The sequence below is a fragment of the Corythoichthys intestinalis genome, chromosome 13 (assembly GCF_030265065.1).
Source record: "Corythoichthys intestinalis isolate RoL2023-P3 chromosome 13, ASM3026506v1, whole genome shotgun sequence".
Classification (NCBI taxonomy): Eukaryota; Metazoa; Chordata; class Actinopteri; order Syngnathiformes; family Syngnathidae; genus Corythoichthys; species Corythoichthys intestinalis.
Window position 1 is genome coordinate 43,254,511 of NC_080407.1, and position 18,477 is coordinate 43,272,987.

General features: G+C 44.4%; 2 protein-coding genes across 2 annotated transcripts; both read left to right on the plus strand.

Annotated features, from left to right (window-relative positions):
- The first annotated feature begins 4 nt into the window (after positions 1–4).
- On the plus strand, positions 5–8,333 carry LOC130928994 (ankyrin repeat domain-containing protein 46). Its single transcript, XM_057855831.1, has 4 exons — positions 5–159; positions 2,892–3,234; positions 3,309–3,467; positions 3,529–8,333. Exons 2-4 carry the CDS (start codon positions 2,924–2,926, stop codon positions 3,743–3,745), a joined length of 687 nt encoding a protein of 228 aa, XP_057711814.1. The 5' UTR covers positions 5–159; positions 2,892–2,923; the 3' UTR covers positions 3,746–8,333.
- Positions 8,334–8,482: 149 nt separating this feature from the next.
- tada2b (transcriptional adaptor 2B) lies at positions 8,483–16,693 on the plus strand. The gene is made up of 2 exons (XM_057855829.1): positions 8,483–10,033; positions 15,377–16,693. The coding sequence occupies exons 1-2, from the start codon at positions 9,716–9,718 to the stop codon at positions 16,478–16,480; spliced, it is 1,422 nt and encodes a 473-aa protein (XP_057711812.1). The 5' UTR covers positions 8,483–9,715; the 3' UTR covers positions 16,481–16,693.
- The last annotated feature ends 1,784 nt before the right edge of the window (positions 16,694–18,477 follow it).

Genomic DNA, 18,477 nt, shown 5'->3' on the forward strand with positions numbered 1-18,477 from the left:
ATAGTGGCTATCACAACAGCAAGATACCACAATGTTTGTGCAGTTACACATGTGACCAATAGACGGCGTAAAAGCACACGAACAGAAGAAGACAACAATACAGTCTGTAGCGTTAGCTGCTATCAACATTTTCACGGCTGTTTAGGGAAATACTAACAGGTACGTCAAACATCCCTCTGCTGACATGACATTTATTCATCATTTCTTTATTTTAATTCCGAAGTCGCTCGCGGGGTAGCGTACGAGCTCATTTCGACAGGGTGGGCTATATAGCTAGAAGGCTAACATTAGCTTCAACTAGACGCCAGGTTTGTTTTTAACGTAGACGTTCAGGACACATTGATTCGTAAGTGTAATTTGTTGTAGGTCTAAGGCTGGGCATCTTTCGTTTCTAGCTTCTCTAAAGGGAAAGCAAATCTCAACAGCATAATTATTCAAAACTAGTGGTGATTTATAAGGAGCGCCCATGGTGCCAGGATAGAAAAAATATTTTTTAAGCTACTCTATACTCACAGATGACTAAATTATACTCACTGTGTACTAAACTGTACCACTGGAAACTGTACCCACGGATTACTAAAATGTCCCCTCAGTTTAGTATACTGTACCCACAGTTTAGTAGTCTTTACTAGGGCTGCAGCTATCGAATATTTTAGGAGTCGATTAATCGATGAACTAGTTAGTTCGAATAATCGAGTAATCTGATAAGGAACATGAAAATTTAAAATACCTGAGCTGAGCCTCAAACGGTAGAATTTTTTTTTTTTTTTAAATGAGTATGTACAACAAAAGAATAATTGACTAAATTGCATAGAAAAAGTCCGCTAGCTTAAATGCTATAAAATGCTAAAGTTTTTTTTCTTTACAATGCTCTCAACAAATAGTTCAGACACATATTCCCACAAAAAAAACGGCTAAATATACTATAAATTAAATTAAGAATGCATTAAAAACATTAGCTCAAACAAAAGACCAATGTAAGCTAAGTTTAACAGGGAGCAGTTGAATTCAGCCATGTGAAAAGAGGCAGACCAGAGGGCAGTATACCCCACTTTAGACGAATACTCGAAGCAACAAAATATTTTTTTCTAATCGAATACTCGAGTTAATCGATTAACCGTTGCAGCACTAGTCTGTACCCATGGGTAGAAATCTGTACCCACGGATATCTAAACTGAGTAGATTACTAAACTATACCCCCAGTTTACTAGTGTGTACCCTCAGATTGTCATTAGGGACTATTTCGTATATTGTACTTACAGAGTACTAAAATTTGGGTGGTAATCTGTACCCACAGATTACTAAACTATTGGTACAGATGATTAAACTCCACCCACAGATTACTAAAGTGGACCCACAGTTTACTATACTGTACCCACAAATTACCAAAATGTGGTGTAGTAATCTGTACCCGCAGGGTTCTAAACCGTGAGTAGATTACTAAACTATAAATAGATTACTAAACTAACCCACAGTTCAGTAGTCTCTACCCACAGATTACTAAACTATGGGTACAGATGACTAAACTGCATCCACAGATTAGTAAACTCTAGTAATCAGTACCCACAGATTACTAAATGGTGGGTAGTAGTCTGTACCCACAGATTAGTGAACTGTGTACAGTTTAGAAAACACACAGAGATTACCAAACTGTACCCACAGTTGAGTAGTCTGTACCCACAGACTACCATTTAGTATAAAGTACCCTACCCACATCTGTACCCACAGATTTTTAAACTGTGGGTGGTAATCTCTACCCACAGATTTCTAAACTAAGTATATTACTAAACTATTCCAACAGTTTAGTAGTCTGTACCCACAGATTACTAAACTATTGGTACAGATGACTTAACTTCACCCACAGACTGCTAACTGTTGACACAGTTTAGTATACTGTACCCACTGATTACTAAAATTTGGGTAGTAATCTATACCCGCAGGGTTCCAAACTGTGAGTAGATTACTAAACTATACCCACAGTTTAGTACTCCGTACCCACAGATGAGTAAATTATGGGTACAGATGACTAAACTGTACCCACAGTTTACTAAACTGTACTCACATATTACGAAAATGTGGGTGGTGGTCTGTACACACAAATGACTATGGGTACAGATGACTAAACTGCACCTACAGATTATTAAACTGTACCCACAGTTTAGTATACTGTACCCACAGATTACTAAAACGTGGGTAGTGATCTCTACACACAGATTACTAAACTGTGGGTACAGATGACTAAACTGCACACACAGATTACTAAACTGTTCCCACAGTTAAGAATACTGTACCCACAGGTTACTAAAATGTGGGTAGTAGTCTATACCAACAGATTTCTAACTGGGTACAGATTACTAAACCGCACCCACTGATTAGTAAACTACCCACAGATTAGTATCCTGTACCCACAGATTACTAAAGTTGGGGTACTACTAATCTGTACCGACAGATTAGTAAACTGTGTACAGTTTAGAAAACTGTGGGAACATATTACTAAACTGTGTGTCCAGTTTAGTAAACTGTGGGTACAGATTACTAAACTGTGTGTACAGATTACTAAACTGTGTGTACAGTTTAGTAAACTGTGTGTACAGATTACTAAACTGTGGGAACAGTTTAGCAAACTGGGTACAAATTTAATAAACTTTGGGTACACATTAGCTCTGAAATTTCATTTTTCTACCCTGGGGTGGGGGGCTCGGTAGCTTTTCCCTTTTAGCTTTCTGACCTATTTTTCCTCATACCTAAGCTTCCCCATGCAGACCAGAATTATTGTGTATGATATTAAAATTTAAACTGTAAAAGGCACGAATAAATCCAGAAATGCTCATCACCATTGCCCAGCCCAATTTTTGGCGGGCATTACGATTGAACCACTGTTTTCAATGCAGGGACGCTGGAATTTTCTGACACCCACTCGGACATGTCCTATGTCTTCATCAACGATTCGTCGCAGATTAACGTGCCTCTGCTGCAGTCCTGCATCGATGGAGACCTCCCCTTTGCAAAGAGGCTCCTGGAGACCGGATGTGACCCCAACATCCGCGACAACCGGGGTCGCACCGGTCTGCACTTAGCTGCGGCGCGGGGCAACGTGGACATCTGTCGCCTGCTGCATAAATTCGGGGCGGATTTGTTAGCGACGGATTACCAAGGCAACACGGCGCTGCACCTGTGCGGACATGTGGATACCATCCAGTTCTTGGTGTCCAATGGGCTAAAGATCGATATTTGGTAAGAGATCCAATCGAAGAGCGACAGTGTTCATGGTGCAATTTAGTTGACCTGGACGCCACTGGTTCCCGTAGTAATCACAACGGCTCGACACCCCTGGTGCTGGCCAAGAGACGCGGCGTGAACAAGGATGCCATCCGACTGCTGGAGGGCCTGGAGGAGCAGGAAGTGAAAGGCTTCAACCGAGGGACGCACTCCAAACTAGAAACCATGCAGATGGCTGACAGCGAGAGGTAGGCGCTCATGCTCTTTTAGTCTCCAACACGATTAATTTTCTCCTATGTTTGCGTCCAGCGCCATGGAGAGCCACTCTTTGCTTAACCCCAACCTTCAGAGCAGTGAAGGCGTCCTGTCCAGCTTCCGTACCACTTGGCAGGAGTTTGTGGAAGACCTGGGCTTCTGGAGGGTCCTACTCCTGTTGGTTGTCATCGCCCTCCTTTCCTTGGGCATCGCCTACTATGTCAGCGGCGTGCTGCCTTTCTCCAGCAGCCAACTAGAGCTCGTACACTAAGCCAATGCTTGACTAAACCATTTTTTTTTGCCAGTAAATCCGCTTCTCGATTTTCAAGCAGCGAAAATAAAAAGTATTTATCGCCGACTTACCCCCGTAAAATCGGTCGTTCTCTAGTTGTTTTTGTTACATCTAACAATGACTAAGATTATTTCCTTGCGCAGTAGGTCCAAATATAAGAGTATTTGGTAAATACAGATATCCCTCAAAAACTGCTGTACATGCACATGCGATGAGCATAAAAACAACATTATAGTAGCATATTTTCCAGACGATAAATCACACCTATTTCATAGTTTGGCTGGGCCTGCAACTCTTATGTTGATATGTAAGGACTTTTCACACTAGCGTCAGCCCATTGTGAAGAGCGTGAACTACATTTTCACTCAAACGCACATCGAGGTACAGTTAACCTTAGCAAGAAGTCATTTTTCAAGCAATCCAGAGCTCGCGAAACTTTAAAAAACGCATTTATCAAGGTTTCGTCGGCTGTGGTTTATGTGTATCCGTCTGCCGAAACAACTTGATAGCACAGATATACCATAATTTTCGCCGCTACATTTTTCCTTCCATTTTGAATCCTGCGTCTTACAGTCCAATGCGGCCTATTTGTTGATTTGTTTGGGTTAAGAGGTAACACTTTATATGACAGAGGCATCATAAGACTGTCCTAAGACCGCTATAATTGTGACATGACACTATCTTGGGCATGTCATAATGATGATTGTCTAATGACAGATACCATAACTAGCAATTAATAAAACAGTAACTGAAGAAATAATTAGCACAGAACATGGATTTTGATTATTTATATCTGTAGCGCAGCAATGCATGCTAGGAGGCATGTTGGACAAAAACAGTGGTGGTAGCAGGTGGCAGCGCAGGTTCACTGTCTCCCCCAAGGGAGCAGTGATGGCCAAATGAAGCTTATTGAAGCAATTAAGCTTTGCGGCCAATTGGTTCAAAGCTTCATGGTGGTTCATTTGGTCTTATGACAGTCTTATGGCGCCACTGTCAAATACAGCGTTACCAAAAACCATAAATAGCAATTAATGAAACATCTGGATCAGTAACTGAAGAAATAGTTCGACCACAACATGAATTTTGATTGTTATTTACATGTGTAGCGCTGCAATGCATGCTAGGAGGCATGTTAGACCAGTGTTTTTCAACCACTGTGCCGCGGCACACCACTGTGCCGTGGCGTTGTGTCTGGTGTGCCGTGGAAAATCATCCACTTTCACCTAATTGATGTCAAAATGTTTGTCCAATGGTCGGTGATCATGCAATACTCTTATCAGTAGGTGTCAATAGTTAACTAAATACTTTATTTAGTGCTGTGTAAGAGGTTCGAGTGGAACTAGTGGCACCGAGCAGGCAGCTAGCTAGTGGCGGCCAGCTAGCTAGCGTGCCTAGCTACTGGCAGCCGGCTAGCGGCGGCCGGCTAGCAGTGTCCAGCTGGCGGCGGCTAGCTAGCAAGTTACAGTGGCCAGCTGGCTAGTGGCGGCCAGCCAGCAGCGTCCAACTAGCGGTGTCTGGCTAGCGGCGGCCAGCTAGCTAGCAGCGGCGTTCAGCCAGCGGCATCCGGCTAGCAGCGGCCAAGCCAGCTAGCGGTCAGCCAGCAAGCGGTGGTCGTCAGCCAGCTAGCAGCGGTGGTCAGCTAGCTAAAGGTGGTGGCTAGCTTGCTAGTGGTGGCGAGCCAGCAGCGTCCGACTAGTGGTGTCTGGCTAGCGGCAGCCAAGCCAGCTAGTGGCAGCCAGCTAGCTAGCGGTGTCAAGCTACCGGCGGCCGGTTAGCGGCAGCTAGCTAGCTAGCGACCAGATAGCTAGTTAAAGTGGTCAGCTGGCTAGTGGCGGCCAGCCAGCAGCGTCCGACTAGTGGTGTCTGGCTAGCAGCGGCCAAGCCAGCGAGTGGCAGCCAGCTAACTAGCGGTGTCCAGCTAGCGGCAGCTGGCTAGCGGTAGCTAGCTAGCTAGCGACCAGATAGCTAGTTGAAGTGGTCAGCTGGCTAGTGGCGGCCAGCCAGCAGCGTCCGACTAGTGGTGTCTGGCTAGCAGCGGCCAGCTAACTAGCAGCGGCTAGTGGCTTCCGGCTAGCAGCGGCCAAGCCAGCTAGCGGTCAGCCAGCAAGCGGTGGTCGTCAGCCAGCTAGCGGCGGCGGTCAGCTAGCTAAATGTGGTGGCTAGCTGGCTAGTGGCGGCCAGCCAGCAGCGTCCGACTAGTGGCGTCTGGCTAGCGGCGGCCAAGCCAGTTTACAACGGCACTCAGCCAGATAGCAGTGTCTGGCTAGTGGCAGCCAACCAGCAGCGTCCAACTAGTGGTGTCCGACTAGCGGCGGCCAGCTAGCTAGCAGCGGCAGCTAGCTAGTAGCGGCGTCCAGCCAGCGGCATCCAGCTAGCAGCGGCCAAGCCAGCTAGCGGTCAGCCAGCAAGCGGTGGTCGTCAGCCAGCTAGCGGCGGCGGTCAGCTAGCTAAAGGTTGTGGCTAGCTTGCTAGTGGCGGCCAGCCAGCAGTGTCCGACTAGTGGTGTCTGGCTAGCGGCAGCCAAGCCAGCTAGTGGCAGCCAGCTAGCTAGCGGTGTCCAGCCCAGCTAGCGGCAGCCGGCTAGCGGCAGCTAGCTAGCGACCAGATAGCTAGTTGAAGTGGTCAGCTGGCTAGTGGCGGCCAGCCAGCAGCGTCCGACTAGTGGTGTCTGGCTAGCAGCGGCCAGCTAACTAGCAGCGGCTAGTAGCTTCCGGCTAGCAGCGACCAAGCCAGCTAGTGGTCAGCCAGCAAGCGGTGGTCGTCAGCCAGGTAGCGGCGGCGGTCAGCTAGCTAAATGTGGTGGCTAGCTGGCTAGTGGCGGCCAGCCAGCAGCGTCCGACTAGTGGCGTCTGGCTAGCGGCGGCCAAGCCAGTTTACAACGGCACTCAGCCAGATAGCAGTGTCTGGCTAGTGGCAGCCAACCAGCAGCGTCCAACTAGTGGTGTCCGACTAGCGGCGGCCAGCTAGCTAGCAGCGGCAGCTAGCTAGTAGCGGCGTCCAGCCAGCGGCATCCAGCTAGCAGCGGCCAAGCCAGCTAGCGGTCAGCCAGCAAGCGGTGGTCGTCAGCCAGCTAGCGGCGGCGGTCAGCTAGCTAAAGGTTGTGGCTAGCTTGCTAGTGGCGGCCAGCCAGCAGTGTCCGACTAGTGGTGTCTGGCTAGCGGCAGCCAAGCCAGCTAGTGGCAGCCAGCTAGCTAGCGGTGTCCAGCTAGCGGCAGCCGGCTAGCGGCAGCTAGCTAGCGACCAGATAGCTAGTTGAAGTGGTCAGCTGGCTAGTGGCGGCCAGCCAGCAGCGTCCGACTAGTGGTGTCTGGCTAGCAGCGGCCAGCTAACTAGCAGCGGCTAGTAGCTTCCGGCTAGCAGCGACCAAGCCAGCTAGTGGTCAGCCAGCAAGCGGTGGTCGTCAGCCAGGTAGCGGCGGCGGTCAGCTAGCTAAATGTGGTGGCTAGCTGGCTAGTGGCGGCCAGCCAGCAGCGTCCGACTAGTGGCGTCTGGCTAGCGGCGGCCAAGCCAGTTTACGACGGCGCTCAGCCAGATAGCAGTGTCTGCCTAATTAGTGGCGGCCAGCTAGCCAATGGCCGCGGTCAGCTAGCTGCGGCAGTCAGCCAGCTAGCAGTGTCCAGCTAGCGCCGCCGTTCAGCTTGCTAGTGGCAGCCAGCTAGGTAGTGGCGGCGGTCAGCTAATTAAAGGCGGCTGCGGTCAGCTAATTAAAGGCAGCTGCGGCCAGTGAGGTAGCGGCGGCGGCTAGCGCCGACGGCCAGCTAGTAGTCTTCCAGCTAGCAGCTAGTTATTGTTAATATAATTGACAATCATTCTTCCATTTTTTGATGGTGGAGTGCCATGTTTTTTTTTTTATGAAAAAAGTGTGCCATGGCTCATAAAAGGTTGGAAAAACACTGTGATAGACAACAATAGTGTTGGCAGCAGAGGTTGATGGTCTCCCCCAAGGGAGCAGTGATGGCTGAATGAAGCTTCTTGAAGCAATGAAGCTTTGCAGATAATTTGTTCAAAGCTTCATGGTGGTTCATTTGGTCTTATGACAGTCATAGGATGCCGCTGTCAAATAGTGTTATCTTCTGGTGTAAATATCCCATAATACAGTGGGAACAGCAGCGTTTTTAGTCCAGTGTGGTTTATCTCTCATTACAATAAATGGGTTACCTCGGAACTCTTCACACTAGGCTGCCGCTAGTTAGCATTGATATGAAATAACTTCCCTGTAGTCTTCTACAGTATCGCTCAATGAAACCGCAGCGTCTTCGAAGGTATGATGCACTTGTTCTGAGCTGTAAATTGCTTGTGTTATGTATATGTTTTTAATTTAATCACTCACCTCTTTATGAATTCTTCCTGTTATTCCTGCTAGCAAAGATGAAAATGTTTGTGCGCTTTTGTGAATGAGAACACTTCCTTGTGTTCCTAGAGACATTCCTTGCTCAAGCATGCAACTTTTGTCTTCTGTCCTACAGCTTATCTAGACGTGTGTATTTTGTTTTTATATTATCATTGATAACTTTGTCGGTATTGGACGCAGTGAAATGGCAAGGATGAATAAAACTGGATCAATCGATATCTATGATGATTGAGTCATAGACTTCATAATACTTGACAGGTCACGGGGAACGGAGCTGATCCGTGGGGGGCCTATTTTCAAAAACTTCAAATATTTTCAAAACCAAACCTGTTACCGGCCTAAAACCAAAACAGGCACCTACCTTAGCCATATATGAGTCTCCATGAGCAGTGGCAAAAAAAATCCAAAGTCATTCCCTTATAAAATCCCGATTAATTGTTTTTTATATAAGTATAACAAAATGGCAATAAAATTCTCAGATTTTACACTAGATGCACAAAAATCACCAAATACAGAGATAATCACCTATATTTTCAGGATCAATAGCAATATTTAACATAGCATATAAGTTTTTGACCAAAATAGCAACTTATTTTTTTAATTATGACTCTCAACAAGCACGGGAACTTTGGCGCAGATATTTATTGAGATATTGAACAAGATCCCGGATACAATAGCCAAAATGAGTTTCGTCCGCAGGGTGTCCGGGCTCTCCCTTAGAGATAGGGTGAGAAGCTCGGTCATCCGGGAGGGACTCGGCGTTGAGCCGCTACTCCTCCGCGTCGAGAGGAGCCAGCTGAGGTGGCTCGGGCATCTTGTTCGTATGCCTCCTGGACGCCTCCCCGGTGAGGTGTTCCCGGCATGTCCCACTGGCGGAAGGCCCCGGGGACGACCCAGGACTCGCTGGAGAGACTGTCTCTCGGCTGGCCTGGGAACGCCTTGGGATACCACCGGAAGAGCTGGTTGAAGTGGCTAGGGAAAGGGAAGTCTGGGCTTTCCTGTTAAAGCTGCTGACCCCGTGACCCGACCCTGGACCAAGCGGAAGATAATGGATGGATGGATGCCCCCCCTCTGCAAAAAAGGCCGAATTTGGCACCCTACCCAAGCAAGGCCCGTGAATGGAAACTCACAATTTTGATAACTTCAGATCTCATGAACAGTCCCACCAATTCTGACTCTGAGGAGGATCCAACTAACTCCCGAGGCGCCAAGGTTTCAACCCGTAAATTGATAAAAATTTCACATTCAATCCAAAATACACGATTTCCTGCAGGGTTTTGACTATAGGTGCAAGAGACTTTTTAGAGCATTTTTGGACAAGGTATCGACTCCCTGAATTTCATTGCTCTACATTGAAAAAAACGTGAGAGGCCTTTTTGAAAACTTCAAGGGGGAGGCATTTTTTCGCAAGGTTGCAAAATTAAATAAATTTACTCCAAGCCGCATGTATGTGCAAATTTGGGTGAGTTTTCGATCATGTTCAGGCCTCCAAATTAGCCATTTTCACTCAGTTCTCGTTTTGTTCTGTATGTGCTTGTACCAACAGGCAACGTCCCGCAGAGGGCGACGTTAGCCTACCGGAGCAAGAAACAGTGCGCATGCGCGCAAATTCTTCCTCCAACAACAAGGACCGAGAGTCAGCCAACATGGCCGACCTGGGGAAGAAGTACTGCGTGAACTGCTTAGCAGACGTGACCAATCTCCGGCTCCGCTGCACCGATTGTCCCGATATCGAGTTGTGTCCCGAGTGCTTCTCGGCGGGCGCAGAGATCGGGAACCACCGGAGATGGCACGGCTACCAGCAGGTCGACGGTGGTCGCTTCTCCCTCTGGGGTCCCGAAGCCGAGGGAGGATGGACGAGCAGGGAAGAGCAGTCGCTCCTCGATGCTATCGAACAGTTTGGCTTCGGAAACTGGGTAACAACTTTTCTATTTCTTTCACTGTTTTTGCTGTTTTAAAGCAAAAGTACGCACGTAATGTTGATTTAAGACAGGTTCAAATAAAAGTACTGGTTCAACTAGAAAAGACATGTCCAAATTGGCAATTAAGTATATCCAATAACAGCAATTCCTCAATTATCGCTTTTAATAGAAACAGGTGTAGGTACACAATCAGCTAGGGCGCCTGCTGATGACGTCACAACAACGCTCGTGTTGCACAAACTGTTCGGTTTTGGACTCATTTGCCCCATTTTTGCGAAATTTTGGATTGAACTTGAAAAATATATCACGTATAAAACCAAACAAAAGATTGTATTCAATGGGAAAACCAGTATCACTCTATTTGAACCCAAAGAATTCAAAAATATTGACACGGAAAACACTCAGTTGACTTGAAGTTCCGCACTGAGACCCCCCCAGTTTGGCCAGATTTCAAAATTGTCCTATATGTATGTGTGATACATCATTGGGAAGCTTAAAATCTCAATTTTCTGGGGTAAGAAAATTTTTGAACAGGACAGCATTTAAAAAATTTTTATTTTTTTTTTTAACCGCAAAACCCTAATTGGAGGTGAGAGTAAGTAAGAGCAAAATTAAAGACGCCATGATTTTAACGAGACAGTATCGCGTAATTACCTCTTTTCGATCCCAAAAACTCCATCTAGCATGTGTCAAGACACAGCTGTGAATGGCCACAGCTGGATTTTTGGCTGATTTTATGGGTGAAACATGTTAATAACAAGGGTCGCAATGCAGAAATCGCAGACATCAAGGAGTGGTAGAGATGTTCATTTTCATATATTTGCTCTTTTAAACGTTTTTTTTCCCCCAATTTTTCTTTGTTTGGATCGATTATTTGTCATCTAACATATCGGAGAAAATGCGACAGTAACAAAAAAAAAAAAAAAAAACCAATTAAGTGATACTTATGAGGTAGATATCCGTGACTTTTTTACGGACACCATTTTTTTCATTGTGACATCATTTGTTTAAAATTTCAAAATATACGAGTCGTTTTTTTTTTTTTTTTTTTTTAAACGAAATATTAGACATCAATGATTCTAAGCTAAAAATTACATTTTGAAAAAAATATATAATTCTTTTTATGGCTGGGTTGAAACAAACGCGGTTGCGCGATGTCTGTAAACCAGGGTTTCCAGGGTAAAACAGACAAATTAAAAATAGTTTGGGGGCTTAATGCGCCATGAATCTGCTATGGCAGCATATAAACATATTGTTCTATCAAACGCAAACACAGTTCTTTTGGCTTAAAATACAGCAGTTTATTTTAAAGAGGAAAGCAAGGGCAGAAACTGTTTTTTCAGTCTCGTCTGTATTTTCCGCCATATATTGTTGGGAAAATTTCACATCCTCAGAACGACATTTTGAAATGCAAATCCAAACTTCTAATTTTTCTTGATTATACTACAAATCACCTAATATGATCACAAACAAAAAAAAATGTATCTGTCTTAATATGTACAAACACAACAGTAAATAATATACAGTTGTGGTCAAAAGTTTACATACACTTGTGAAGAAGATAATGTCATGGCTCTCTTGAGTTTCCAGTTATTTCTACAACTCTGATTTTTCTCCGATAGAGTGATTGGAACAGATACTTCTTTGTCACAAAAAACATTCATGAAGTTTGGTTCTTTTATGACTTTATTATGGGTGAACAGAAAAAAGTGATTTGTGCGTTGTGAGTTGTTTGTGCTAGTTTGTGCTGAAAAAAAATTGTGCTGCTATTGTTTTTGAGATATTAACAATTCTTTTATAGGTCAATCTGAGGTCAACCACTCGTTTTGATTGAAAATTGGTAAAAATGGTGTCAATCGTTTGTGCTGTAATGATTTTTGTTTGTGCTGCTAGCGTTTTTGGGATATTGACATATTCATTTCGAATGATGATTTTACGCAGAACTGCATTTATGGCCAAAATGGACCCGAAATGGTGCCGTTTATTTATGTTACGTTTGTGCTGTAAAAGTTTTAGTTTGTGCTGCTAGCGTTTTATATATATATGTTGAGATATTGACTTGGAGTGATGACGTCACTCTCAGCTTTTCCCTATCCGACTCCCACGGCTGACGGAGCGTACCAACTCTCTCAATAATAGGGGTGTCCAAACAACTAGCTGAGAGTCACGTCCTCAAGAGAAATCAATATGTCAAGCCCTCCATTTATTGCAAAATGGACCCGAAGGGGTCCCATTTGTTTGTGCTGCGCTTGCGCGAGTTGTTGGGACACTCCTCTGTTATTGAGAGAGTTGGTATGCTCCGTCAGCCACGACCGAGGAGCTGCGATTGATGGTAGCAGCACAAAAGACAACACAAACGTAGCATAAACAATTGGCAGCATTTTGGGTCTATTTTGCAATAAATGGGGGGGGTGCGTGACGTCATCACTCGAAATTAAAATCGCAAATCTCAAAAATGATAGCACAAACATAGCATAAATGATTGACACCATTTTTTATCAAAATGGGGGGGCTGGTTGACCTCAGATTCACCTACAGTGGGGCAAATAAGTATCTAGGAACCACCAATTGTGCAAGTTCTCCTACTTGAAAAGATTAGAGAGGCCTATAATTGTCAACATGGGTAAACCTCAACCATTAGAGACAGAATGTGTAATAAAAAACAGAAAATAACATTGTTTGATTTTTAAAGAATTTATTTACAAATTAGAGTGGAAAATAAGTATTTGGTCACCTACAAACAAGGAAGATTTCTGGCTGTCAACTTCTTCTAACAAGGTCTAACGAGGCTCTACTCGTTACCTGTATTAATGACACCTGTTTTAACTAGGGCTGTCAAAATTATCGCGTTAATGCGCGGTAATTAATTTTTTAAATTAATCACGTTAAAATATTTGACGCAACTAACGCACATGTCCCGCTCAGATAGTATTCTGCCTTTTGGTAAGTTTTACAGCAAGGCTTTTTGTGCTGTCTAACAGCGAACTCTTGTGGTCGCTTTGCGACATGGTTTGTTGTTGTTTTGCCAGTTCAATATGGCTGCAGGACGTCTCGGGCTGACGCCTACGTTGTAATGTTGTGCTTATATGATCCTTGGACAAGATTTGTCCGTAAGTATGGTTGTTGTAAATAATGTACATATTATGTTAGTAAGCGATATTTTTTGTATGAGACGCTTTTTGTTTATGTTTTGTGAACCTGTATAGCGTGCTAAGCTAACGTTGTTGCTAATGCAATGCTTGTGTACTTTTTTTTTGTAGTTTTACGACGGTCTAAAGAGGACAATGTTTTTAGGCCATTTTATTAATAAATCAGATGAAAAAGAAAGAAGTCTGATTATTATGGCGTCGTTCACTAGCTGTCTAGCTTTGGAAAAAGTAGACGCTTCGGAGTGAGGACAGCATAGACAGATTTAAATGACAGTAGAGTGAAATGCCCACTACAGTCCTTATGTACCGTATGTTGAATGTATATATCCATCTTGTGTCTTATCTTTCCATTCCATCAATTTATTTTCCAGAATATATATATAATTAACAGAAAAATATGGCATATTTTATAAATGGTTTGAATTGCGATTAATTGCGATTAATTACGATTAATTAATTTTTAAGCTGTAATTAACTCGATTAAAAATTTTAATCGTTTGACAGCCCTAGTTTTAACTCATTATCGGTATAAAAGACACCTGTCCACAACTTCAGTCAGTCACACATCAAACTCCACTATGGCTAAGACCAAAGAGCTGTCGAAGGACACCAGAGACAAAATTGTAGACCTGCACCAGGCTGGGAAGACTGAATCTGCAATAGGTAAAACGCTTGGTGTAAAAAAATCAACTGTGGGAGCAATTATTAGAAAATGGGAGACATACAAGACCACTAATAATCTCCCTCGATCTGGGGCTCCATGCAAGATCTCACCCCATGACGTCAAAATGATAACAACAACAGTGAGCAAAAATCCCAGAACCACACGGGGCGACCTAGTAAATGACCTAAAGAGAGCTGGGACCACAGTAACAAAGGCTACTATGACTAACACAATGCGCCGCCAGGGACTCAAATCCCGCATTGCCAGACGTGTCCCCCTGCTGAAGAAAGTCCAGGCCCGTCTGGGGTTCGCTAGAGAGCATTTGGATGATCCAGAAGAGGACTGGGAGATGTGTTATGGTCAGATGAAGCCAAAATAGAACTTTTTGGTAGAAACACAGGTTCCCGTGTTTGGAGGAGAATGAATTGCATCCGAAGAACACCATACCCACTGTGAAGCATGGGGGTGGAAACATTATGCTTTGGGGTTGTTTTTCTGCAAAGGGACGAGGACGACTGATCTGTGTAAAGGAAAGAATGAATGGGGCCATGTATCGAGAGATTTTGAGTGAAACTGTCCTTCCATCAGCAAGGGCATTGAAGATGAGACGTGGCTGGGTCTTTCAGCATGACAATGATCCCAAGGAGTGGCTTCGGAAGAAGCATTTCAAGGTCCTGGAGTGGCCTAGCCAGTCTCCAGATCTCAACCCCATAGGAAATCTGTGGAGGGAATTCAATGTTCGTGTTGCCCAACGACAGCCCCAAAACTTCACTGCTCTAGAGGAGTTCTGCATGGAGGAATGGGCCAAAATACCAGCAACAGTGTGTGAAAAGCTTGTGAAGAGTTACAGAAAACGTTTGGCCTCCGTTATTGCCAACAAAGGGTACATAACAAAGTATTGAGGTGAACTTTTGGTATTGACGAAATACTTATTTTCCAATTTAATTTGGGAATGAATTCTTTAAAAATCAAACAATTTGATTTTCTGTTTTTTTATTTCCACATTCTGTCTCTCATGGTCGAGGTTTACCCATATTGACAATTACAGGCCTCTCTAATATTTTCAAGTGGGAGAACTTGCACAATTAGCGGTTGACTAAATACTTATTTGCCCCACTGTTGATTTGTTTGTGTTGTCTACCTATTTCTTTGAACATAATACAAAGGTTTTCTGTGGACTGTCTTATCTGATTTCACTCCCTCTTGTACCAGCTAGCGCAAGTTTTCCAAGGTCGTAACTCACAATGTTTTTCAGCGGAAAATCACCAGAGATGGGCTGTAATAAGTTTCGTTTTTGCTTTCATAGTAGGTATCGTTTTCTTTGTAAGCAACGCCCTTTCAACAAGCATATGTAGACCCTTGGCTTGTGTATCGTCTTTGTACTCCTGCGTGTTCACAGCATCTGGCTGGTCTTCGAAGTCGGCAATCCTTGGCTCTGTTGATTCATGTCTCATCGAGCTATCGAGTTGACACCTGTCGTGGAGTTCAAAATTGAATTTCCCTGACAGGTTATTTGTCGTTTAGGAGGACATGGCCGCTCACGTCGGAGCCGGTCGCACTCCTCAGGAAGTCATGGATCACTACGTTACCATGTACATCCACGGCAACCTGGGTAAGGCCTGCATCTCCGACAGCATTCCCAACCGAGTCACGGACCACACGTGCCCCGGCGGGGGGGCGCTGTCGCCCAGCTTGACCGTCCCGCTGCCTCCTCTGGACATCAGCTCGGCCGAGCAGCAGCAACTGGGCTACATGCCGCTGCGGGACGACTACGAAATCGAATTCGACCAGGACGCCGAGAAGCTGATCAGCGGGCTCTCGGTCAACTACGACGACGAGGACGTTGAGATTGAGATGAAGCGCGCCCACGTGGACATGTATGTGCGGAAGCTACGCGAGCGGCAGAGGAGGAAGAACATCGCCCGGGACTACGGCCTGGTGCCCGTTTTCCTGGGTCGGGACAAGAAAGAGACGAGGGACAAGTTGCCGGGTTCCACCAACGTGCCCGGAGCTGTCGCGACGGTGGCGACCTCGTGCCCGCCGGTTCCCACAACTCCAAAACGAAAGATCAACAAGGAAGAGAAAGAACAACGGGTGCGCCTGCGGGGGCTCTGCCAGTTCATGGCCCACCGAGAAGTCGAGGAGCTTTTCGAAAACATGCACAAGGAGCGCGCGCTCAGGGCTAAGGTGAGGGAGCTGCAACGCTGCCGCCGCAACGGCATCGCCCGCCTGGACGAGGCGGCCGAATACGAAGCGGCGCGCCATAAACGGGAGAAACGCAAGGAAAACAAGAGCGTGGCGCTCTCCAAGCGGGGTGGCGCTCTCAACTCCGGGACCACGCCGGCCGGCCCCGTCAAAGAAGAAAGCAAAGAGGGCGAGTTCGCCGCAATCGAGAACCTGACGGGCTTCGAGCTGCTGTCCGACCGCGAGAAGCTGCTGTGCAGCTCCCTCAACCTTAGCCCCGCGCGCTACCTGACAGTCAAAACCATCATTATCAAAGACCACCTGCAGAAGAGGCAAGGCGTTCCATCCAAGAGCCGGCTACCCAGCTACTTGGACAAAGTCCTTAGGAAACGGATCGTCGGCTTCCTCACCGAGAGCGGCTGGATATCCAGAGACGCTGTTTAGACTCGTATCTACATTCCTCGGGAATGAAATCAACCCAATGCATTTATATTGTGGGAGATGGGCTTTATTTCGTTTTATATCTCAATGAATTAGAAACACTATACGTATATATATATATATATAAATATATACACACACACACAGTAAAAATAGAAGAGAAAAAAACACTTTTAATACAACCCCTAGCAAAAAGTATGGCATCACCAGTCTCGGACGAGCACTCACTCAGACATTTTATCATGTAGAACAAACTCCGATAAAAAGCTTGAATAAATAATTAGTTCAAAATTGCAACTCTTTAGCATTCAGAAACACTAAAAGAAATGAATAAAAAACAATTTGTAAAGCTCACTGGAACAGCACCAAACAAAAGTTCCAGCATCATCACCTTGACACATTCAGAAACACTAAAAGAAATGAATAAAAAACATTGTGGTGGTCAGTAAATGTTTATAGAGCAAGTGTAGGGAAATATTTAGATTCTTGACAAGGTGATGATGCTGGAACTTTTGTTTGGTGCTGTTCCAGTGAGATTTACTGATTGCTTTTATTTATTTCTTTTAGTGTTTCTGAATGCTAAAGAGTTGCACTTTTCAACTAATTCATTATATTTTCAAGCTTTTTATCTGAGTTTGTTCTACATGATAAAATGTCTGAGTGAGTGCTCGTCCGAGACTGGTGATTCCATACTTTTTTGCTAGGGGTTGTAGTTGTTTTGCAGCAAACAACTCGGAAAAATAAGTCTGTAGTGACATCACTTCCTCACACCACTCCAAAGCACTATAGAATTTTTGGAGGTATTTTTTAAGTCATAGTAATGCACCATAATTCAACGTTTTTTGTTTTTATTAAATTGTGTGTGTATATACGTATATATATCTTACAGTTGTGGAAAAACCGGGGGATTCATATTTTGTAGTATTCCAATATGGAAACTTTCCGCATGAATTTATTGGAATGAGCTGGGAATTGCGTTGAATTTTAAACAATGAATTTACATACAGTTTATCACATGTTCTGGTGCTGTATTTGGGGGAAATCAAATATATATAATTTAATCATAAATTTAGTTTTGATTTATTCAAAAACTCGTCGACTCGTTAAAACGCACTTAAAAATGGAGTTCGCTGGATATTTTCACCCAAACTACCGTAATTTTCAGACTATAAGTCGCTACTTTTTTCCCCTCATTTTGTCACTAACTCCATTTATGTCCAGTTCGACTCTTTTACATGAATTCAAAAGTGAGATAATTTGCCGGATGATACAAAATGACATCTGTCATAAGCATTCATTCATGCTCACTGCAATGTCATGTCATAGTTATGATTGTTTAATTACCGTCTATTGGCGCCACCATCAAATAAAGTGTGACCAAGTACCATTATTAGCAATTAACGAAACAACTGGAACAGTAACTTAAGATCTAATTAGCACAGAACATGAATTTTGATAGCTTTTTACATCAGTAGCGCTGCAATGCATGCTAGGAGGCATGTTGGATGATAAGTGTTGACAGCAGATGGCAGAAGAGGTTCACATTTGCAGCCAATTGGTTCAAAGCTTCATGGTGATTCATTTGGTCTTATTACTGTCTTATGACGCTGCTGTCAAATAAAGGGTTACAGGTTAATATATTGTTGGTGTAGATATCCCATAATACCGTGAGAACAGCTGCGGCTTAAAGTCCAGTTTGGCTTATTCATGTCCAAATGTAGTTTCCGTGTGCAGCTATTAGGCAGGTGCGCCTTATCGTCCGAAAATTACGCTATATTGAAAATACATCAGTTTCCATCGCTAATGAAATGGCATGTTGTTGCGTTTCCTAAATTTTGGAAAAATTAATTGCCGTTTGTCAGTATTTATAGTACTTCGTTAGGTTTAGAAAATAGAATGGAGAACAACAGGATGAATAAGTTAACGGTATGTTAACGTTACGTGGTACAGTTGTAAACTGCAGAGTAGGATTTTCTTTGCGGTGGCATTGTGTTCAGCCC

Bases quoted from the DNA above. Each gene is read 5' to 3' on its own strand.
- tada2b (XM_057855829.1), top strand. From the start codon at position 9,716: ATGCGCGCAAATTCTTCCTCCAACAACAAGGACCGAGAGTCAGCCAAC. The intron at 10,034-15,376 runs GTAACAACTTTT...TTTGTCGTTTAG, and splicing joins AGTTTGGCTTCGGAAACTGG to GAGGACATGGCCGCTCACGT.
- LOC130928994 (XM_057855831.1), top strand. From the start codon at position 2,924: ATGTCCTATGTCTTCATCAACGATTCGTCGCAGATTAACGTGCCTCTG. The intron at 3,235-3,308 runs GTAAGAGATCCA...TGGTTCCCGTAG, and splicing joins GGGCTAAAGATCGATATTTG to TAATCACAACGGCTCGACAC. The intron at 3,468-3,528 runs GTAGGCGCTCAT...GTTTGCGTCCAG, and splicing joins CAGATGGCTGACAGCGAGAG to CGCCATGGAGAGCCACTCTT.